Genomic DNA, 24,505 nt, shown 5'->3' with positions numbered 1-24,505 from the left:
AAAACCACATTCAAAAAGTTTATTAACCCTTCAGGTGCTTCACAGGAATTTTTTGAATGTTTAAAAAAATTGAACATTTAACTTTTTTTTCACAAAATTTTTACTTCAGGTCCAATTTGTTTCATTTTACCAAGGGTAACAGGAGAAATTGGACCACAAAAGTCGTTGTACAATTTGTCCTGAGTACGCCGATACCCCATATGTGGGGGTAAACCACTGTTTGGGCACATGGCAGAGCTCGGAAGGGAAGGAGCGCCATTTGACTTTTCAATGCAAGATTTGCTGGAATTGAGATCGGAGCCCATGTCACGATTGGAGAGCCCCTGATGTGCCTAAACAGTGGAAACCCCCACAAGTGACACCATTTTGGAAAGTAGACCCCCTAAGGAACTAATCTAGATGTGTGGTGAGCACTTTGAACCTCCAAGTGCTTCACAGAAGTTTATAATGTAGAGCCGTAAAAAAAATTTTATATTAATTTTCACAAAAAATGATCTTTTTGCCCCAAATTTTTTATTTTCCCAAGGGTAACAGGATAAATTGGACCCCAAAAGTTGTTGTGCAATTTGTCCTGAGTACGTCGATACTTCATATATGGGGATAAACCACTGTTTGAGCGCATGGCAGAGCTCGGAAGGGAAGGAGTGCCATTTGACTTTTCAATGCAAAATTGGCTGGAATTGAGATCGGACGCCATGTCGCATTTGGAGAGCCCCTGACGTGCCTTAACAGTGGAAACCCCCCATAAGTGACCCCATTTTGGAAAGAAGACCCCCTAAGGAACTTATCTAGATGTGTGGTGAGCACTTTTAACCCCCAATTGTTTCACTAAAGTTTAGAATGTAGCATTGTGAAAATTAAAAAATCATTTTTTCTTTCCACAAAATGATGTTTTAGCCCGCAATTTTTTTTTCCCAAGGGTAACAGGAGAAATTGGACCACAAATGTTATTGTCCAATTTGTCCTGAGTACGCTGATACCCCACATCTGGGGGGGAACCACCGTTTGAGTGCATGGCAGAGCTCGGAAGGGAAGGAGCACCGTTTGAAATGCAGACTTAGATGGATTGGTCTGCAGGCGTCACGTTGCATTTGCAGAGCCCCTGATGTACCTAAACAGTAGAAACCCCCCACAAGTGACCCCATATTGGAAACTAGACCCCCCAAGGAACTAGATGTGTTGTGAGAGCTTTGAACCAACAAGTGTTTCACTACAGTTTATAACGCAGAGCCGTGAAAATAAAAAATATTTTTTTTCCACGAAAATGATATTTTATCCCCCACGTTTTTATTTTCCCAAGGGTAACAGGACAAATTGGACCCCAAAAGTGATAAGATGTTTGATAATGTTGAGAGTAAAATGGTAAAATGTTAGATGATGTACTTTGAATAAAATTGAAGTTAAATTAAATGATAGGGTTTAGGAAGGAAAATGCAGTAGGCCCGTGGGGATAGACAGATAGTCCTGCATGTGTAGAACAGAGATAACGAAAATGTTGATTTGCACTTTAAGGTTTAATGATAGTATACCCTTAGAGGGTACTTGCACTAAGCAGATAGAATACCTGTATGGGTAACTGTGTTTCATAGTTAGATAGTAATTGTTTTTCAACTTGCCTTTAAAAGTCGCGCGCGCAATGTAAATATGTTATTGTTTGTAACGTTCAAGTGTTCTCACCTCCCATAAAGGGAAGCTTAGTATATATTAACTTGTTTTATAGCATTTCAAAATGTTGCATGTCTTTTGCTGATGTATTGTTGTTTTCTTTCTCCCAGTCTGGGAGTACTGGATTTAACGGGGGAAGGGGGGTGGGGGGGTGGAGGGAGGTTGAGGGTGCAGCACCCCAGAGTCCTGGTCGTTGCAGTAATGTTATTCTTCCACCAGGGTGAGTGATGTTATGTCTGAAGGCAATGAAGGAGATCTTCTGTCCAGGTATCACAACCACAAAACACACTTCACACTCCAGTCCGCCAGGGGGAGCCATGCTTCTATCTATTAGGGCACTCCTCACATATAGGTAAAACTGGTGGTCAGGACAGAAAGTTAGACAGTCACATCCCGACCGAGTTTGGCAGAGGCTGGTTGGAGTGGGTTCCAGCCAGCTCCAGACTGTGGCCTGCGGAAGGCGAAGGTACACGGAGCTGCGCCTGCCCCACGTGCGGCAGCATCCAAAGAGAGAGACATTGAAAGGAATTGTGTTGCAGTGAGTGAGAAACGAAGTCGTAGCAAAAGGAGAAGAATATCAGTGGGAGACCAGCTAGAAGCAGGCTGCCTCCTTCTGAAGCGCAGTACCGGTATCCAGAAGACCGAGGGAGTAAGGATCTCTATGCTTTACTTCAGAGACTGGCAGGACAGTTGATTCCACATTGGCTGCCGAACTATATAACCAGGAGGCAGGGTGGCAACTTGTGGGGGCCGGGGCATCTCTAGGGTCCCTATAAAAAGCCTCAGGCCACCAATCATACGGGTTTGTCCTATCCATCAGGGAGACAGAGAGAAGAGACTTAACATCTACAATAGTTGTGAGGACCTTACCGAGTTGCTCAGCAGGGAGGTACTACAATGCCCAGCGCCAGAGGAAGGCTATTGAATTCCACCTGGATAAGGGGACTCTGGATTTGCCTTCAGACCGGCCGGACTCTGCCTACCCTGTGGTCCCTACCCTGGGCTGTGGATGCTGAAGCCTTCGGTAAAGGTAAAGAGACTGCAACCTTGTGTCCTCGTTATTCACTGTGCCTTACATCATCCACCATCCAACATCTACACTCTGGGAAGCCCTGGGGACATACTTCGCCTGTGGGAAGGTATACCATCTAGCTGCCATAACATCACCCCAGCGGACCCCTAAGCAGTGTCGGTCACCCTGACCGAATACCACAGGTGGCGTCACGAACATTATCCCTTTAAAGACCTTTCCCCCATCTTATTATCAACGGACCTCCCGAGGGCCACGGACCGGGTCAGCCACCGTGATATCCCCAACGAGAACCGAAGGGCCCAGTACCGAGTAACCCCTAGCCCTTGGGTGGGCCGCTGCATCAACTCTTTTCTTGCCAGCTCATATGAGCAAGTGTCCATCAATACGGACATATGAGGGCTTGCTTATGATCTTTCTTCTCTTCATCACTACACATAATTGTGAATTACACCATTAAATTTACATTATAGAGTAAGAGAAAATAGCAACAAAAAAACACAATTCCGTCATTGTTTTTTGGGGTTTTACTTTTATGGTGTTAATTGTGCAGTAAAATGACCAGGCAACAAGATTCTTCAGGTCAGTATGGTTACAGAGATGCCAAATTTGTACAGTTTTTTTTATTGTTTTCATGGCTTTGAAGCATTCTGAACTTCATAAAAAATTGACTTGTGACACCATTTTCTGAGACCCATAACTTCATTATATTTCCATCCATATGATCTAATAAGTCACAAAGTTCTAGGTTGCAAGGCGCAAAGTTCTAGGTTGCAAGGCACAAAGTTCTAGGTTGCAAGGCGCAAAGTTCTAGGATGCAAGGTGGAAAGATCTAGGTTGCAAGGCGCAAAGTTCTAGGCTGTCTAAACTACTTAACCTTTATAAGAAAAATCATAGTAATTGCTGTGATTTGTATTATTGATTCAAAATGCGTCAGCTTTGTATCTGTACTCATTTTTACTACGGAGAAATACAATATCTACAATCTAATTTTAACAGGTACTTCTGGTGACAAATTCCTATTTAGGCCATTAAAATTTAGCAATCAGCAAACCGCAGAATTAAATCCTTGTTCCTTTTTACTAAGTACTGTAAGTCTATATCCTTTCTTATGATTGCATGGTATAAGTGACACTTGTATATTATCTTTCATTTCCTAAATGTTCACAGCATTGCAAAACAAAGCATAAAGCAGGAAGTTATGGCATCTAAAATACAAAATCTGGAGGAAATGAGACATGTCAGAAAAAGTTTGTTAGTGAATGGAAAGATCTCTTTTTGGAGAATGTTTGATATTCACTCTTTCCTCTATGTCTCTTCCATTTGATTCCACCTGCGATTGAATACTGATAAAAAATAAATCATGAGAAATGTGACCCAATGTTGTGACCACATCACTACTCACCAATCACCATCAATGATGATTTCATCAACCAAGATGAGTCAAGTTTCGGTAGCAGTTTAGTTCGTTTTTTCTTCCTGGCAGTTGCCTATTCTTACATATAAGTAATATGTAATTTTCTATCATTCCATAACCCATGTTATTTGTTAAAGGATTTTGTATTTATATTTTTATATCTATATTGCATTCATGTCTTAAAAAAGTTCATTTTGTGGAGGTAGTAAAACTTTGATTCATCATAACACCGTATTTAGCTATCCGTTGAACACTTATTCTGCTGATGGTTATCCCTCCTAAACCATGTTCCGGTGATAGGAGCAGGCAGTCATGCGACCACTAGTATGTTATTTGGATATTTCCGGACACATACTGACTAGACTTGTCTGGCTTCTCTCAATTCACAACTAGTCGGCAGGTGACCACATGTATGCAAATCACATTTTTGCCCACTGCTTTTGTCGCTAGAACTGGAAAATCTGTGCACGTTTTGAGGATTTACAACACTGCTTTCCAAATTATTATGCAAAAGCTATTTTTCAATGTTCCTAAATGGTAAATGCAAATGAGTCAGTACGATGCTCAAATCATCAACTGTAAGAGGATAAATCTCATTTTATTGGATGAAACTCCCAATGATAACAGTATTTCTTTCAAAACTAAAAAAAATCAATATGCATTGTTCCAAATTGTTAAGCACAGCAGAGTATACAAACAGTTTACATAGGTTGTACAGAACTGAGAGTGGTTGTTTGTTGAATCTACAGCCTTAATTGTCATGATCCCAATGGCAGGGAATCACAAAAGGACAAGCACAAAAGCAAAACAAGCTCTAGGGTGATGGAACCTGAGCTGACCGCGATACTGAACCTAACACACAACTAGCTGTAGCCGGGGAACGTGCCTACGATGATTCTAGACGTCTCGCGCCAGCCGAAGAACTAACTTCCCCTATTAGGAGAAACACAGACCTCTCTTGCCTCCAGAGAAACACCCCACAGAAATAGCAGCCCCCCACATGTAATAACGGTGAAATGAGAGGAAAGCAAATACGTAGTTATGAAAACAGATTCAGCAAAATGAGGCCCGCTAAAGCTAGATAGCAGAGGATACAAAAGTGAACTGTGCGGTCAGCGAAAAACCCTTCAAAAAACCATCCTGAAATTACTTGAACTCATGTGCCAACTCATGGAACATGAGGAGTAATTTCAGCCCACAAGAGCAACCAGCAACAAGAAATCACATATCTGCAAGCTGGACAAGACAAAAATAAAGCAAAACGTGGAACAGGAAAATCAAAACTTAGCTTGTCCTGAAGATTACAGAAGCGGGTAGCAGAGGTAAAAAGACACACTGATTACATTGATAGCCGGCGAGGAAATGACAAGAAAGCCAGGCTAAATAGGAAACTCCCATATCCTGATGGAACAGGTGGACACCAGAGACCGCAGAGAACACAAGTCACCCAGTACCACCAGTAACCACCAGAGGGAGCCCAAAAACAGAACCCACAACACTTAATCCCTTCAAGACCTTGCCCTTTTCCATTTTTGCGCTTTCGTTTTTTGCTCCCCTCCTTCCCAGAGCCATAACTTTTTTTATTTTTCTGTCAATATGGCCATGTGAGGGCTTGTTTTTTTGTGGGACAAGTTGTACTTTTGAACGACATTGTGGTTTTAGCATGTCGTGTACTAGAAAATGGGGAAAAAATTGCGGTGAAATTGCAAAAGTGCAATCCCACACTTGTTTTTTGTTTGACTTTTTTGTTAGGCTCACTAAATGCTAAAACTAACCTGTCATTTTGATTCTTCAGGTCATTATGAGTTCATAGACACTAAACATGTCTAGGTTATGCTTTATCTAAGTGGTAAGAAAAAAATTCCAAACTTTGCCTAAAAAAAAAATTGCGCAATTTTCCGATACCCGTAGTGTCTCCATTTTTCATGATCTTTTGCGTGCCGAGCTGACATTTTTAATGATACCACTTTTGTGCAGATACAGTCTTTTTTATCGCCCGTTATTGCATTTTAATGCAATGTCGTGGCGACCAAAAAAACTTAATTCTGGCGTTTCAAATTTTTTTTCTCGCTATGCCATTTAGCGATCAGGTTAATCATTTTTTTATTGATAGATTGGGAGATTCTGAACTCGGCGATACCAAATATGTGTATATTTGATTTTTTTTTATTGTTTTATTTTGAATGGGGCGAAAGGGGGGGTGATTTAAACTTTTATATATTTTTTTATTTTTTTAGATTTTTTAAAACATTTTTTTTTACTTTTGCCATGCTTCAATAGCCTTCATGGGAGGCTTGAAGCTTGCACAACTCGATTGGCTCTGCTACATAGGAGCGAAGCATAGATCGCTCCTATGTAGCTGAATTACTCCATTGCTATGAGCGCCGACCACAGGGTCGCAATATAGCAATCCAGCATCAATAACCATAGAGGTCTCAAGGAGCCCTTTGGCTGTTATGCCGACGCATCGCTGACCCCCGATCATGTTACTAGGTCGGCAATGCGCTCATTTTCGGCCCAATGGCCGGAAGTGCTAGTTAAATGCCACTGTCAGGGTTTGACAGCAGCATTTAACTAGTTAATAGCAGCGGGTGGATCGCGATTCCACCCGCCGCTATTGCGAGCACATGTCAGCTGTTCAAAATAGCTGACATGTCCCGACTTTGATGAGAGCTCACCGCCTCAGCCCACATCAAAGGAAGAGATGTGACCTCTGCCGTACTAGTATGGCAGAGGTCGGTAAGGGTTTAAAGAGAGCCTGTCACCAGGTTTGTCCCATATGAGATAAGACCACCACCTTTCAGCCCTAATATAGATACTAATATGCTGTAAATCTGCCCCAATCCAGCCTGCAAGACAAGAAAAATACCTATTATACTCACGTGAGGGGCGGTCGGTTCCGATGGGTGTAATTTACATTGGTCCGATGCGACCCTTCTTCTTGCGATCTCTGACCTCCTTATTGCTTCGTGTGGATAACATAGCCTAAGTCATCTGCACAGTGTCCCCAGCTTCGTGCTTCTGCGCAGGCATACAGTACAGACCAAAAGTTTGGACACACCTTCTCATTTAAAGATTTTTCTGTATTTTCATGATTATGAATATTGTACATTCACACTGAAGGCATCAAAACTATGAATTAACACATGTGGAATTATATACTTAACAAAAAAATGTGAAACAACTGAAAATATGTCTTATATTCTATGTAGGTTCTTCAAAGTAGCCACCTTTTGCTTTGATGACTGCTTAGCACACTCTTCGCATTCTCTTCATGAGCTTCAAGAGGTAGTCACCGGAAATGGTTTTCACTTCACAGGTGTGCCCTGTCAGGTTTAATAAGTGGGATTTCTTGCCTTAGAAATGGGGTTGGGACCATCAATTTTGTTGTGCAGAAGTCTGGTGGATACACAGCTGATAGTCCTACTGAATAGACTGTTAGAATTTGTATTATGGCAAGAAAAAAGCAGCTAAGTAAAGAAAAATGAGTGGCCATCATTACTTTAACCCCTTTATCCCATATGACGTACTATCCCGTTGAGGTGACCTGGGACTCAATTCCCAGTGAAGGGATAGTACGTCATAGGAGATCGGCCGCATTCACTGGGGGAGCACGGCCGATCGCCGCCGGGTGGCAATGATTATTAGTGGTCACGGACCGCTCCCGGCACATAAACCCCCGGCACACTGCGATCAAGGATGATTGCAGCGTTCCAGCGGCATAGGGAAGCATCGCGCAGGGAGGGGGCTCCCTGCGTGCTTCCCTGAGACCCTCGGAGCAAAACAATGTGATCTCCTACCTCCTCCTCACTGCAAGCCCAGATCCAAAATGGCCACGAGTGCCTTCCGGGTCCTGCAGGGAGGTGGCTTGTAAGCGCCTTGCAGCCTCCCTGCAGTGCCTGTGTGATCGCTGATCTAACACAGTGCACTGCAAAGTGTCAGATCAGTGATCTGTCACTATAATATGATGTCTCCCCCTCCCCCCCTCCTGGGGCAATGTAAAAAAGTTAAAAAAAAAAAAATGTTTACATGTGTAAAAAAAAAATACATTTCTTTATCTAAATAACTAAAAAAAAAAAACAATAAAAGTACACATATTTAGTATCGCCGCATCCGTAACAACCCGACCTATAAAACTGTCCTATTAGTTAACCCCTTCAGTGAACACTGTAAAAAAAAAAGAGGCAAAAAACAACGCTTTATTATCATACCGCCAAACAAAAAAGTGGAATAACATGCGATCAAAAAGACGGATATAAATAACCATGGCACCGCTGAAAACGTCTTGTCCCGCAAAAAACGAGCCACCATACAGCATCATCAACGAAAAAATAAAAATGTTATAGTCCTCAGAATAAAACGATGCAAAAACAATTATTTTTTTATATAAAATAGTTTTTATCGTATAAAAGCGTCAAAACATAAAAAATGATATAAATCAGATATTGCTGTAATTGTTCTGACCCGAAGAATAAAACTGCTTAATTAATTTTACCAAACGTGGAACGGTATAAGCGCCTCCCCCCCCCCCCAAAAGAAATTCATGAATAGCTGGTTTTTGTTCATTCTACCTCACAAAAATCGGAATAAAAAGCGATAAAAAATGTCACGTGCCAGGAAATGGTACCAATAAAAACGTCAACTCATCCCACAAAAAACAGGGTCCTGGTCGTCGCAGTGGTATTGCTTTCCTCTAGGGGAGAGTGATGCTGCGTTTGGAGGCAAAGAGGGATAACAAACATGCAACACATTTCACACTCCAGACCACCAGGGGGAGCTTCTGCTCCTATTTATTCCCTATATATATATATATATATATATATATAACTGGTAGTCTGTAGGGAGAGTTAGAGCGTTCCAGACAGTAGTCTGAGGTGGACAGAGGGTCCAAAGGAGCTGTGCATGCTCTCAGAGCTGCAGCTCCCAGAAAGAGACATTCAGAAGGCAGAACTGTATTGCAGCGAGCGTGAAGGGAGTCGCAGCAAAGGAGAGGATACCAGAAGGGGACCAGCCCTGCACAAGCTGCCTCCTTCTGAGGTGCAGAAGGCCGGTAGCCGGAACACCGAGGGAGTAAGAACCTTTATGCTTTGCTCCAGAGACCGGCAGGACAGCTAATTGCAAGTTACCTGTCCACCCTAAACCCAGGAGGCACGGTGGCGACTCATGGAGGCCGGGGCATGCTAGAGTCCCTATAAACAGCCTCAAGCCACCAGTCATACGGGTTTGTCCTATCCTATATAGGGGACAGAGAGAAAGACATTACATCTGTGAAATCCTTATGTGAAGCCATAGGCAGTAAGGGACTACACCACCGCAGCGCAAGGAAAGGCTACTGATTTCCACCTAGACAAGGGGACTCTGGACTTGCCTCCAAACCGGCCGGACTCTGCCTGGCTTGTGATCTGGTGCCCTGGACTGTGGATGCTGAAGTCTTCAGTAAAGGTAAAGGACTGCAACCTTGTGTCCTCGTTCTTCTCTGCGCCTCTCACCATCCACCATCTACACACCGGGAAGCCCTGGGGATATACTTCACCTGTGGGAAGGTATACCATCTAGTTGCCATAACATCACCCCAGCGGACCCCTTAAAGCAGCATCGGTCACCCTGACTGAATAGCACAGGTGGCATCATGAACACAAACTCTATCCCTTTAAAGACCTTTCACTTTTACACGGACATCCCAGGGCCACAGACCGGGTCAGCCACCGTGACATTCCCCTGTAAACCGCAGGACCCGGTACCGAGTACCCCACGGTCCCATAGGGGCGCTCCACCTGTACTGTACTTCTCTGCCCTGATCAGGGCAAAATAATGTGTTGGCAGTGCGCATGCGCCGAGGCTCTTTGACCTTTCCCGGAGCATGCGCACTGCAGTTCTTTGCTCTGCCCTCGACATAGCAGAGAGAAGTACACCTGTGCAGAAGCGAGATGCCGGGGACAATGTATGGATCAGGTACGGACTGGGACTGAAATTCAGCCCTGGCATTTAAAATCACACAGGCCCATGCCGTCCCCGCCCCCGAGCACCAGATGTTGATATATTACTAATATTATCCAGGATTGAAGAAAGCAAGATTTACTACAAGGCCAATATTTCTAATGATACCCGTTGCCTTCTGGGGTAAGTGGCGGAGTCAGCGACTTTGTGCTCTGTCACAACTTGTAACAATATGGGTGTCTTGAGAACACCAATTCTGTTAACAACATAGCAGACAAGGCAGCCCACAACCAGACAGACCCTTCTGGCATTTGCCAGAATTGCCAGATGGCCAGTCCGGCCCTGGTGTGGATCATGTAGGCCACGTCATCCATACGGAGCTGTGCAGGAGGGTGGCATCACAAGAAGAAGTGAGACGCCGGACCAACACCAACGACACCCATCAGACCCGACTGCCCATAGATGAGTATAATAAAAGGTCTTTTTCTTGTCTTGCATACCGGATTGAGGGCATATATACATCATTATAGAATGCTGTATAGCAGCCCTGAAAGGTGGTGACCGTATCTCATATCGACTAAACCGATATGACAGGTTCCCTTTAAGAGGTCACATTTACTGAAATCAAAAGGTTTTTCAATAAAAACATCTTACCAGGCCAAGTTACATGTTAATATAGGACTAGTGATGAGCGAGTGTACTCGTTGCTAGGGTTTTCCCATGCACGCTCGGGTGGTCTCCGAGTATTTATGACTGCTCGGAGATTTAGTTTTTGCTGACACAGCTGCGTGATTTACAGCTATTAGCCAGCCTGAGTACATGTGGGGGTTGCCTAGTTGCTAGGGAATCCCCACATGTAATCAAGCTGGCTAATAGCTGTAAATCTTACAGCTGCGGCAAGGAAAACTAAATCTCCGAGCAGTCACAAATCCTCGGAGACCACCCAAGCATGCTTTGGAAAACCTGAGCAACGAGTATACTCGCTCATCACTATATAGGACCCACTTTTTACATCACCTTCACAATTCTTTTTACAATTCTTGCATCCATTTAACTAGTGAGTTTTTGGATAGTTTCTGCTTGAATTTCTTTGCAGGATACATGAATAGAGCAGTGGTCATATGTGACTATGTTACTCCATTTAATAAGGAAGAACAGGGACTAGGACCACCTTCAGGGGTGGTCCCAGAGAAGGATCCCACCTGTGGATGTTTATTACCAATCCGATGGATAGATGGTAAACCCTTTTACATTTACTTGCATCAGACTGGGAAACCCGATAGTAATAAACCTCCATTCAGGCAGCGATCATGAGCAGGTGTGCCATGGATGTTTGGAGAATGATGTGATCCATGGACGCCTGTGCCGCCCACATGCTTCATACAAATAAATACTCTGCGAAACATAAAGACTAAGGAATTCAGCGAGTGAGGACCGAGGAGGAACAGGTAGTTCGCAGGGTTGGGTGAGTCTGTGATCACGTCTGGTTTCAGTCAAGAATGAAATCTGAGGTTTCTAAGGAATTCTCCTGTAATTGTGCACTACATGGTTCGTGAATGTTACCTGACCTGGAGCTGCTAATATTAAGGTGGTAGGAAGAATGGCTAACATCTGACACTGTCTGCACTCATTTTTATAGCGCACATCACCGAAATCTGAAACAGAGAAGTCACCCTGGTGTCCATTACAGGACCAGCATAGAATAAGAACAAGGTTCCTAGTAATTGCAAGCAGAGTTCTTGAAAATGATGAGGAACTGATGCAGAATGCACCTGTATGATCACGGTGTGGTTGTGTATTGTCCTCCTTAGGTTGCAGACTGGCATTGAGTCCATGTTCCTTCCAGCCATAAAATATCAGTTACAGGTTGGCTTCGTTATTATTGCTTTTGTCAGTAACGGCTGTTAACACCTTGGTAAAGAGGTATCCTCATCTCAAACATTAGGTATCTTCAGTGGCGGACACTGACAGCTTGGGGCCCCTGTGCAAGAAATGTGTTTGAGACCCTCTCTTTTTATGGAGACAAATCTATAGATATAATATTTATATTATTATATACACTGCTCAAAAAAGTAAAGGGAACACTAAAATACCACATCCTAGATATCACTGAATGAAATATTCCAGTTGTAAATATTCATTACATAGTGGAATGTGTTGAGAACAATAAAACCTATAAATTATCAACGTAAATCACAACTAATATCCCATGGAGGTCTGGAGTTGGAATGATGCTCAAAATCAAAGTGGAAAATGAAGTTACAGGCTGATCCAATTTCAGTGGAAATGCCTCAATACAAGGAAATGATGCTCAGTAGTGTGTGTGGCCTCCACATGCCTGTATGACCTCCATACAATGCCTGGGCATGCTCCTGATGAGGCGGCGGATGGTCTCCTGAGGTATCTCCTCCCAGACCTGGACTAAAGAATCTACCAACTCCTGGACAGTCTGTGGTGCAACGTGACGTTGGTGGATGGTGCGAGACATGATGTCCCAGACGTGTTCAATTCGATTCAGGTCTGGGGAACGGGCAGGCCAGTCCATAGCTTCAAAGCATTCATCTTGCAGGAACTGCTGACACACTCCAGCCACATGAGGTCTGGCATTGTCCTGCATTAGGAGAAACCCAGGGCCAACCGCACTAGCATATGGTCTCACAAGGGGTCTGAGGATCTCATCTCGGTACCTAATGGCTACTTCTGGCGAGCACATGCAGGACTGTGCAGCCCCCCAAAGAAATGCCACCCCACACCATTACTGACCCACTGCCAAACCGGTCATGCTGAAGGATGTTGCAGGCAGCAGATCGCTCTCCACGGCGTCTCCAGAATCTGTCACATCTGTCACATGTGCTCAGCATGAACCTGTTTTCGAATTTGCCAATCCTGGTGTTCTGTGGCAAATGCCAATCATCCTGCACGGTGTTGGGCTGTGAGCACAACCCCCATCTGTGGACATCGGGCACTCAGACCATCCTCATGGAGTCGGTTTCTAACCATTTGTGCAGACACATGCACATTTGTGGCCTTCTGGAGGTCACTTTGCAGGGCTCTGGCAGTGCTCCTCGTTTACCTCCTTGCACAAAGGCTGAGGTAGCGGTCCTGCAGCTGGGTTGTTGCCCTCCTATGGCCCTCACCATGTCTGCTGGTGTACTGGCCTGTCTCCTGGTAGCGCCTCCAGCCTCTGGACATTATGCTGACAGACACAGCAAACCTTGCCACAGCTCACATTGATGTGCCATCCTGTATGTGCTGCACTACCTGAGCCACTTGTGTGGGTTGTAGAGTCTGTCTCATGCTACCACGAGTGTGAAAGCACAACCAACATTCAAAAGTGACCAAAACATCAGCCACAGAGCATTGGTACTGAGATGTGGTCTGTGGTCCTCACCTGCAGAACCACTCATTTATTGAGGGTGTCTTGATAATTGCCAATAATTTCCATCTGTTGTCTATTCCATTTGCACAACAGCATATGAAGTTGATTGTCAATCAGTTTTGCTTCCTAAGTGGACAATTTGATTTCACAGAAGTTTGATATACATTACTTGTAGTTATATTCTGTTGTTTAAGTGTTCCCTTTATTTTTTTGAGCAGTGTATATATATATATATATATATATATATATATATACCTATACTATTTGTCGACATTTATTTTATCTATCTATTTTAACCTGTCAGTGTCATTTTACTGTACGCCACACTGAATTGCCGGCTTTTCTAAAGGACACCGGTGCGTATTTCTCGCAAGTCACACTGATGGTCTGTGTGGTATGCGAGTTTTTCTCGCACCCATAGACTTGCATTGTCGCATTTTGGGCGTAATACGGATACAATCGCTGCATGCTGTGATTTCGTACGCACGTATAATACGGCCGAGAAAACAACGGACGATAGGAGCTGCCCCATAGATTAACATTGGTCCAAGTGCTATGCATTTTTTTTTCCGTATAGCACACGTACGTTTTACGCTCTAGTGTGACTCCGGCCTTAAAGTGATTTGTGAAGTTTCATAGCCTTCCAGGCTGGAAAAAATACACCTAAAAAATCTATTAACAAGTACTGTACATTAATGCATTAGATCAGGGTTTGCACCGTTATTTTTTATGTAAAAAATACTAGCACCCAGACAGATCCTTTGAAATTCGATGGAGTCTGTCAGGATTCACCGTTATCCATAAGGAAACTGATCTGACATAGCAATGATGATATGAATGGGGAATTTATGGCGCAAATATTTAAGAGCTTACCTGATAGCTCCAATGGCACTGGTCTGAGGATTTTTGCAATGCGGAAATACAGTGGTGTGAAAAAGTGTTTGCACCCTTCTGGATTTCCTATTCTTTTGCATGTTTGTCACACTTAAATGTTTCAGATCACCCAAAAAATGTAAATATTAGACAAAGATAACACAAGTAATCACAAAATGCAGTTTATAAATGAAGGTCTTTATTATTTAGGGAAAAAGAAATCCAAACCTACAGGGCCCTGTGTGAAAAGGTTATTTCCCCTCGCCCCTTCCCCTTAAAACATAAATTAACTGTGATTTATCACATCTTTAGGCCGGTTTCACACGTCAGTGGCTCCGGTACGTTATGTGACAGTTTCCTCACGTACCAGAGACACTAACTCACGTAGACACATTAAAATCAATGTGTCTCTGCACATGTCAGCGTGTTTTCACGGACCGTGTGTCCGTTTGGAAAACACGGAGACATGTCAGTGTTCGTGGGAGCGCACGGATCACACGGACCCATTAAAGTCAATGGGTCCGTGTAAAACACGTACCGCACACGGATGTTGTCCGTGTGCAGTCCGTGTGCCGTGCAGGAGACAGCGCTACTGTAAGCCCTGTCCCCCTGCGTGCGGTGCTGAAGCCCCATTCATTTCTTCTTCCCAGCAGCGTTCGCTGGAAAGAAGGAATGAATAATCTTTTTTTTAATTTATTTTTGTTTTTAAAATAAAGTTGCCGGTAATCTGCCCCCTCCCACCCCCTGTGCGCCCCCCCCCCCCCCCCCCGCTGGCATTAAAATACTTACCCAGCTCCCTCGGCGCTTACATCCTCTCAGCGTCGCTGCTTGTAATGTATGAGCGGTCACGTGGTGCCGCACATTACAGTGATGAATATGCGGCTCCACCCCTTTGGGAGGTGGAGCCGCATATTCATCACTGTAATGTGCGGCACCACATGACCGCTCATAGAGGACAAGCAGCGACGCTGAGAGGATGTAAGCGCCGAGGGAGCTGGGTAAGTATTTTAATGCCAGCAGGGGGGGGGCGCACAGGGGGTGGGAGGGGGCAGATTACCGGCAACTTTATTTTAAAAACAAAAATAAATTTAAAAAAAAGATTATTCATTCCTTCTTTCCAGCGAACGCTGCTGGGATGAAGGGATGAATACCGGCTTCAGCACCGCATGCAGGGGACAGCGCTTATCTCTAGCGCTGTCTCCTGCACGGTCCGTGTGGTCCTCAGTCGGCACACGGGTGGCACACGGCTGCCGCACATGTGCCACACTGATGTTCAACGTAAGCACATGGACACACGGACATGGATAATTCCGGTACCGAAATTATCTGGACGTGTGAGACTGGCCTTAGGAAGATGCAGGTCCGATTACTGCCACACTTGATCTCAATCAAGAAATCACTTAAATAGGACCTGCCTGACAAAGTGAAGTACACCAAAAGATCTTCAAAAGCTAGACATCATGCCGCAATCCAAAGAAAGTCTGGAACAAAGTAATTGGGATTTATCAGTCTGGAAAAGGTTCTAAAGCCATTTCTAAAGCTTTGGAATTCCAGCGAACCACAGTTAGAGCCATTATCTACGAAAACATGGAATAGTGGTGAAAAAGAATAAGAAATCAGAAAGGGAGCAAACACTTGTTCACACCACTGTATTTGACGTTCATGTAAGAGGAGGAGTTACTGGCGGAAGGTGTGTGCCTGTTAGTACTGACAGATAAAACAAGTGTTATTACTATACAAAGGAATACATCATTCATATTGTTCATGTAGATCCTGTGCCTGCCTAAGCCATCATCTGTGTAATCAGAAGCCTAGGTAGAAGAAATGGTGCTGCAAAGAGACCCCATACTGCAGCACACGGACCGCCTATGTAAATGCACTATAGAGGCAGAAGCAATTTTAACATCTCCAGATCTTAACATTACTGTTATGTTTGCTAATGACAGGTGTTATGAAGGCAATCCAGAAACACAGTGTGCTTAGCGATCAGAGCGCACACAGTGATCTGACAAATACCCAAAAATACAAGAACGAGCTCTGAGACGTGGAAACTCTGTAGACTGCACACCTGATCCTATCCTAAACACAACTAAAAGCGGCTGTGGATTGCGCCTAACAACTACCTAGGCAACTCGGCACAGCCTAAGAAACTAGCTAGCCTGAAGATAGAAAAATAGGCCTGACTTGCCCCAGAGAAATTCCCCAAAGGAAAAGGCAGCCCCCCACATATAATGACTGTGAGTAAGATGAAAAGACAAAACGTAGGGATGAAATAGATTCAGCAAAGTGGGGCCCGATATTCTAGGACAGAGTGAGGACAGTAAAGCGAACTTTGCAGTCTACAAAAAACCCTAAAGCAAAACCACGCAAAGGGGAAAAAAAAAACCACCGTGCCGAACTAACGGCACGGCGGTACACCCTTTGCGTCTCAGAGCTTCCAGCAAAACAAAAGACAAGCTGGACAGAAAAAAAAGCAACAAAAAAGCAAAAAGCACTTAGCTATACAGAGCAGCAGGTCACAGGAACAATCAGGAGAAGCTCAGATCCAACACTGAAACATTGACAAGGAGCAAGGATAGCAGCATCAGGCGGAGTTAAGTAATGAAGCAGTTAACGAGCTCACCAGAACACCTGAGGGAGGAAGCTCAGAAGCTGCAGTACCACTTGTGACCACAGGAGTGAATTCAGCCACAGAATTCACAACAGTACCCCCCCCTTGAGGAGGGGTCACCGAACCCTAACCAGAGCCCCCAGGCCGACCAGGATGAGCCGCATGAAAGGCACGAACAAGATCGGAAGCATGAACATCAGAGGCAAAAACCCAGGAATTATCTTCCTGAGCATAACCCTTCCATTTAACCAGATACTGGAGTTTCCGTCTAGAAACACGAGAATCCAAAATCTTCTCCACAATATACTCCAATTCCCCCTCCACCAAAACCGGGGCAGGAGGCTCAACAGATGGAACCATAGGTGCCACGTATCTCCGCAACAACGACCTATGGAATACATTATGTATGGAAAAGGAGTCTGGGAGGGTCAAACGAAAAGACACAGGATTGAGAACCTCAGAAATCCTATACGGACCAATAAAACGAGGTTTAAATTTAGGAGAGGAAACCTTCATAGGAATATGACGAGAAGATAACCAAACCAGATCCCCAACACGAAGTCGGGGACCCACACGGCGTCTGCGATTAGCGAAAAGTTGAGCTTTCTCCTGGGACAAGATCAAATTGTCCACTACCTGAGTCCAGATCTGCTGCAACCTATCCACCACAGAATCCACACCAGGACAGTCCGAAGACTCAACCTGTCCTGAAGAGAAACGAGGATGGAACCCAGAATTGCAAAAAAATGGAGAAACCAAGGTAGCCGAGCTGGCCCGATTATTAAGGGCGAACTCAGCCAACGGCAAAAAGGACACCCAATCATCCTGGTCTGCAGAAACAAAACATCTCAGATATGTTTCCAAGGTCTGATTGGTTCGTTCGGTCTGGCCATTAGTCTGAGGATGGAAAGCCGAGGAAAAGGATAGGTCAATGCCCATCCTACCACAAAAGGCTCGCCAAAACCTTGAAACAAACTGGGAACCTCTGTCAGAAACAATATTCTCAGGAATGCCATGCAACCGAACCACATGCTGAAAGAACAAAGGTACCAAATCAGAGGAGGAAGGCAATTTAGCCAAGGGCACCAGATGGACCATTTTAGAAAAGCGATCACACACCACCCAAATGACTGACATCTTTTGAGAAACGGGAAGGTCAGAAATGAAATCCATCGAAATATGTGTCCAAGGCCTCTTTGGGACCGGCAAGGGCAAAAGCAACCCACTGGCACGAGAACAGCAGGGCTTAGCCCTAGCACAAATCCCACAGGACTGCACAAAAGTACGTACATCCCGTGACAGAGATGGCCACCAGAAGGATCTAGCCACTAACTCTCTGGTACCAAAGATTCCAGGATGACCAGCCAACACCGAACAATGAAGTTCAGAGATAAGTTTATTAGTCCACTTATCAGGGACGAACAGTTTCTCTGCTGGACAACGATCAGGTTTATTCGCCTGAAATTTTTGCAGCACCCGCCGCAAATCAGGGGAGATGGCAGACACAATGACTCCTTCCTTGAGGATACCCGCTGGCTCAGATAAACCCGGAGAGTCGGGCACAAAACTCCTAGACAGAGCATCCGCCTTCACATTTTTAGAGCCCGGAAGGTACGAAATCACAAAGTCGAAGCGGGCAAAAAATAACGACCAACGGGCCTGTCTAGGATTCAAGCGCTTGGCAGACTCGAGATAAGTCAAGTTCTTATGATCAGTCAATACCACCACGCGATGCTTAGCTCCTTCAAGCCAATGACGCCACTCCTCGAATGCCCACTTCATGGCCAGCAACTCTCGATTGCCCACATCATAATTACGCTCAGCGGGCGAAAACTTCCTGGAAAAGAAAGCACATGGTTTCATCACTGAGCAATCAGAACCTCTCTGTGACAAAACCGCCCCTGCTCCAATCTCAGAAGCATCAACCTCGACCTGGAACGGAAGAGAAACATCTGGCTGACACAACACAGGGGCAGAACAAAAACGACGCTTCAACTCCTGAAAAGCTTCCACAGCAGCAGAAGACCAATTAACCAAATCAGCACCCTTCTTGGTCAAATCGGTCAATGGTTTGGCAATGCTAGAAAAATTACAGATGAAGCGACGATAAAAATTAGCAAAGCCCAGGAACTTTTGCAGACTTTTCAGAGATGTCGGCTGAATCCAATCCTGGATGGCTTGGACCTTAACTGGATCCATCTCGATAGTAGAAGGGGTAAAGATGAACCCCAAAAATGAAACTTTCTGCACACCGAAGAGACACTTTGATCCCTTCACAAACAAAGAGTTAGCACGCAGGACCTGAAAAACCATTCTGACCTGCTTCACATGAGACTCCCAATCATCTGAGAAGATCAAAATGTCATCCAAGTAAACAATCAGGAATTTATCCAGATACTCACGGAAGATGTCATGCATAAAAGACTGAAACACAGATGGAGCATTGGCAAGTCCGAACGGCATCACTAGATACTCAAAATGACCCTCGGGCGTATTGAATGCAGTTTTCCATTCATCTCCTTGCCTGATTCTCACCAGATTATACGCACCACGAAGATCTATCTTAGTGAACCAACTAGCCCCCTTAATCCGAGCAAACAAGTCAGATAACAATGGCAAGGGATACTGAAATTTAACAGTGATCTTATTAAGAAGGCGGTAATCAATACACGGTCTCAGCGAACCATCCTTCTTGGCTACAAAGAAGAACCCTGCTCCCAGTGGTGATGACGATGGGCGAATATGTCCCTTCTCCAGGGATTCCTTCACATAACTGCGCATAGCGGCGTGTTCGGGCACGGATAAATTAAATAATCGACCTTTAGGGAATTTACTACCAGGAATCAAATTGATAGCACAATCACAATCCCTATGCGGAGGTAGAGCATCGGACTTGGGCTCTTCAAATACATCCTGATAATCAGACAAGAACTCTGGGACCTCAGAAGGGGTGGATGACGAAATCGACAAAAATGGAACATCACCATGTACCCCCTGACAACCCCAGCTGGATACCGACATGGAATTCCAATCCAATACTGGATTATGGGTTTGTAGCCATGGCAACCCCAACACGACCACATCATGCAGATTATGCAACACCAGAAAGCGAATAACTTCCTGATGTGCAGGAGCCATGCACATGGTCAGCTGGGCCCAGTATTGAGGTTTATTCTTGGCCAAAGGTGTAGCATCAATTCCTCTCAATGGAATAGGACACCGCAAAGGCTCCAAGAAAAACCCACAACGTTTAGCATAATCCAAATCCATCAGATTCAGGGCAGCGCCCGAATCCACAAACGCCATGACAGAAAACGACGACAAAGAGCATATCAAGGTAATGGACAGAAGGAATTTGGACTGTACAGTACCAATGACGGCAGACCTAGCGGACCGCTTAGTGCGCTTAGGACAATCAGAAATAGCATGAGTGGAATCACCACAGTAGAAACACAGACCATTCAGACGTCTGTATTCCTGCCGTTCAACTCTAGTCATAGTCCTATCGCACTGCATAGGCTCAGGTTTAACCTCAGGCAGTACCGCCAAATGGTGCACAGATTTACGCTCGCGCAAGCGTCGACCGATCTGAATGGCCAAAGACAAAGACTCATTCAAACCAGCAGGCATAGGAAATCCCACCATGACATCCTTAAGAGCCTCAGAGAGACCCTTTCTGAACAAAGCTTCCAACGCAGATTCATTCCACTGAGTGAGTACTGACCATTTCCTAAATTTCTGACAATATACTTCTATATCATCCTGACCCTGGCACAAAGCCAGCAAATTTTTCTCAGCCTGATCCACTGAATTAGGCTCATCGTACAGCAATCCGAGCGCCAGGAAAAACGCATCGACACTACTCAATGCAGGGTCTCCTGGCGCAAGAGAAAATGCCCAGTCTTGAGGGTCGCCGCGCAAAAAAGAAATAATAATCAAAACCTGTTGAATAGGATTACCAGAAGAATGAGGTTTCAAGGCCAGAAATAGCTTACAATTATTTTTGAAACTTAGAAACTTAGTTCTATCTCCAAAAAACAAATCAGGAATAGGAATTCTTGGTTCTAACATAGATTTCTGATCAATAGTATCTTGAATTTTTTGTACATTTATAACGAGATTATCCATTGAAGAGCACAGACCCTGAATATCCATGTCCACACCTGTGTCCAGAATCACCCAAATGTCTAGGGGAAAAAAAAAAAAAGTGAACACAGAGCAGAAAAAAAAAAAAAATGATGTCAGAACTTTTTCTTTCCCTCTATTGAGAATCATTAGTTGGGCTCCTTGTACTGTTATGTTTGCTAATGACAGGTGTTATGAAGGCAATCCAGAAACACAGTGTGCTTAGCGATCAGAGCGCACACAGTGATCTGACAAATACCCAAAAATACAAGAACGAGCTCTGAGACGTGGAAACTCTGTAGACTGCACACCTGATCCTATCCTAAACACAACTAAAAGCGGCTGTGGATTGCGCCTAACAACTACCTAGGCAACTCGGCACAGCCTAAGAAACTAGCTAGCCTGAAGATAGAAAAATAGGCCTGACTTGCCCCAGAGAAATTCCCCAAAGGAAAAGGCAGCCCCCCACATATAATGACTGTGAGTAAGATGAAAAGACAAAACGTAGGGATGAAATAGATTCAGCAAAGTGGGGCCCGATATTCTAGGACAGAGCGAGGACAGTAAAGCGAACTTTGCAGTCTACAAAAAACCCTAAAGCAAAACCACGCAAAGGGGCAAAAAAAAACCACCGTGCTGAACTAACGGCACGGCGGTACACCCTTTGCGTCTCAGAGCTTCCAGCAAAACAAAAGACAAGCTGGACAGAAAAAAAAGCAACAAAAAAGCAAAAAGCACTTAGCTATACAGAGCAGCAGGTCACAGGAACAATCAGGAGAAGCTCAGATCCAACACTGAAACATTGACAAGGAGCAAGGATAGCAGCATCAGGCGGAGTTAAGTAATGAAGCAGTTAACGAGCTCACCAGAACACCTGAGGGAGGAAGCTCAGAAGCTGCAGTACCACTTGTGACCACAGGAGTGAATTCAGCCACAGAATTCACAACACATTACATATTATTTTTCTTTTTGTCTTTATCTGACCAGGGAGAATCGAAACCCATCGCAATGAGGAACAATTACTGTTTTCCGCATCGGTTTTCCGTGCAGCCAATTACATATCCGACGCCTCCATACATGAGCATTCGGAGGGAAGGGATTGAAATGTTCCAGCTACCTGTGACACAACGCAAGTTGATGGATATGATAAAAAAGTTTGATCCAAATGGTAAGAAACAATAATGATAAATTGGGCCCACTCGGGAGAAAGGTGGGAAGGATGAATTAGAAAGGATTCCAATTGGATAAATATGACTTTTAAAGGGGTTGTCTCATCTTTTAAAGGGGTTGTCTCATCTTGTTGAATGGTTAAAATTGCAAAGTGTTTGTAAAAACGAACAACGCTGTAATTGAAATCTTATTAAAAATGTTCTCTGTTCTAAAGAACAGAGGAATTTTTATTTCTATAGTTTACGGCTCGCTGCCTAGGTTACCGACCACCTCCACAGTCTAACAGAAGTCGCCTGTTTCCACGCAACGAGCGCATATTTGCAAACTCTTTGCTTTAGAACTTGCATGTGCTGCCCGGAAGCTTTCCGGATCGCTCGGATAGTTTCAGTGTTCCTTCATTCTTCTCCCTACCACTTGCCTAAACGGTCAGCCTTCAGGAATCCACCACCCCCAGTAAATATGAAGCCGGGAAGCAGAGAAAACCCGTTTAAAGGGGCCCAGATTAGAAAAATAGACAAAGAAGCAATATTCATCCTCATCCATCGTCAAATCTCGCCTACCCAGCCCCACTGGTCCCCACTCCCTGGTTCTGTCTCACTGGAAATGCCCGAAATGCCTGAAAATCCTGGCTCAGTAGAGTCCGGGCTGAGGAGGGTCCCCGCTGCACCCGGTGATTGGCTGATTGGGCATTTTCTGCTAATTCAAGAGTACTGAGCTAAGGTGAGGCACTAGAGACCAGCATGGCAAAGGGTGATTGGGCCCTCCGAAAGTATGAAATCTATGCTCCCTATTGGTATACAGGATAGTCTCAAATGCTTAACTTCAGTTGCTACTTTCAATTGCTTCAATTGCTCATTTTGCCTTTCTACCCAGCTAGTTCCTCTCTTTTATCTTTTCTTTAGTTAGAAACAGGAAGTCTCTTGTACCTGCATTTATCATTCCCCTCTTCACCTCCTGACCCAGCTGTACCCCCTCCCCCCTGCAACAGACTTTTGCAGTAATGACTCATGCAGGGAAAATTGACCTCCTGTTTCTAAATAGAGTTTAGAAGGATTCAGCTAGTCAGTTTTTAATCATGTCATGTCATAGACCTAATGAAAAAGAGAAGAATTATCTGGTAGAAAGGCAAAATGAGCAATTGTAAGTACACAGTGCTATATAATGTGAAGACTGCAATATATTAAGAGGATAAAAATTTTGATTGGAGGAGGAGTGCTTCTTTAGAGGTAGCGTGTCATGAAAAACTGCCATTTTTAAATCAGATTTTTGTTAGATTTTTATGCAATTTTTTATGTTTTTTTTAAATTTCCTATCACAATCTATATTAAAAAACGCAGGCACCTTGCAATTTCTCACAGGTCATTAGGTGTTATACTAGACTCACATTTCTTCTGTGCAGATGCGTTTTCAGCAGTCTCATGGATCCACCATTCACAATGTGTGATGTCACAGCTCACTTCTTGCACCTTCTGTACAAGGACTCATAACACCTCTATATAAAACAGATGACAGGATCCAACATTCACAATAGGTGATCTCACAGCTCTCCTCCTCCCTTTACTGTACGACAGATTACAGCTCTATATACAGCACGTCAGTAATTTGTGGCCCTGGTCGGGAGTCCTGAGAGCCACCTCCTACTTGACAGCATCTCCGACTCTTCTTTTGATTAACCTGCCTGGCGCGATGTAATCATTTTTGCGTGAATCGCTTGTGACTTTGTGCCAGGTTGGCTAATCAAAAGAAGAACCAGGGATACCGGCAAGTAAGAAGTGGCTCTCAGAACTCCCATCCAGTGGCCAAAGATTACCGACGTGGCCACTGGACTGGGTCCTGGGAATCAATTTGCGCCAACTCTAGTGCAAAGTCAACAATTTTATTTCTACTATCCTTAGGATAGGCCATCAACTAGATGGAGAGGTCATGGTGCTCCAAGATGCGCTAAGGTCACTCCATCACTGACCAGGCACAGCGACATACATTTTCTAGTGGTTGTGACTGGTACTGCAGCTGTCTACAGTTAAGTAATATAACGGTACAAAGGACTAAGCTGCAATACCAAGCACAGCCACTACAAATAAATAGCGCTATGCCTGGAAATCCATGAAGAGCTGGCCTCTGGCAAGACAGATAAAATAAATTCTTTTGCCAATAGTTATTTACAGTTCATGGAAACTGTTGGTCAAGGAGTTTAAAGAGGGTTTCCACAAAAAGCATTAAGTATATTTAGCACCAATTCATAGTTCAGTTGTTCAATGTAAGATCTCTGGGGAAACGACTTCTAGCACCCAGCATTCC

At 44.3% G+C, this 24,505-nt stretch overlaps 1 protein-coding gene across 1 annotated transcript in view; it reads left to right on the top strand.

Annotated features, from left to right (window-relative positions):
• Window positions 1–11,484: 11,484 nt before the first annotated feature.
• The window catches only part of LOC138674309 (uncharacterized), a 51,941-nt gene continuing 38,920 nt past the window's right edge, over window positions 11,485–24,505 (top strand). Inside the window, exons 1-2 of the mRNA XM_069762169.1 lie at window positions 11,485–11,514; window positions 22,025–22,205. Of these exons, the coding sequence (XP_069618270.1) occupies window positions 22,046–22,205 (160 nt within the window). The 5' untranslated portion in view covers window positions 11,485–11,514; window positions 22,025–22,045. The remainder of the gene's footprint in view (window positions 11,515–22,024; window positions 22,206–24,505) is intronic.

The sequence above is a fragment of the Ranitomeya imitator genome, chromosome 4, assembly GCF_032444005.1.
Source record: "Ranitomeya imitator isolate aRanImi1 chromosome 4, aRanImi1.pri, whole genome shotgun sequence".
NCBI classification, from domain to species: Eukaryota; Metazoa; Chordata; class Amphibia; order Anura; family Dendrobatidae; genus Ranitomeya; species Ranitomeya imitator.
Note: the sequence above shows the minus strand (reverse complement) of the source record. Positions and strands in the feature narration are given on the sequence as shown.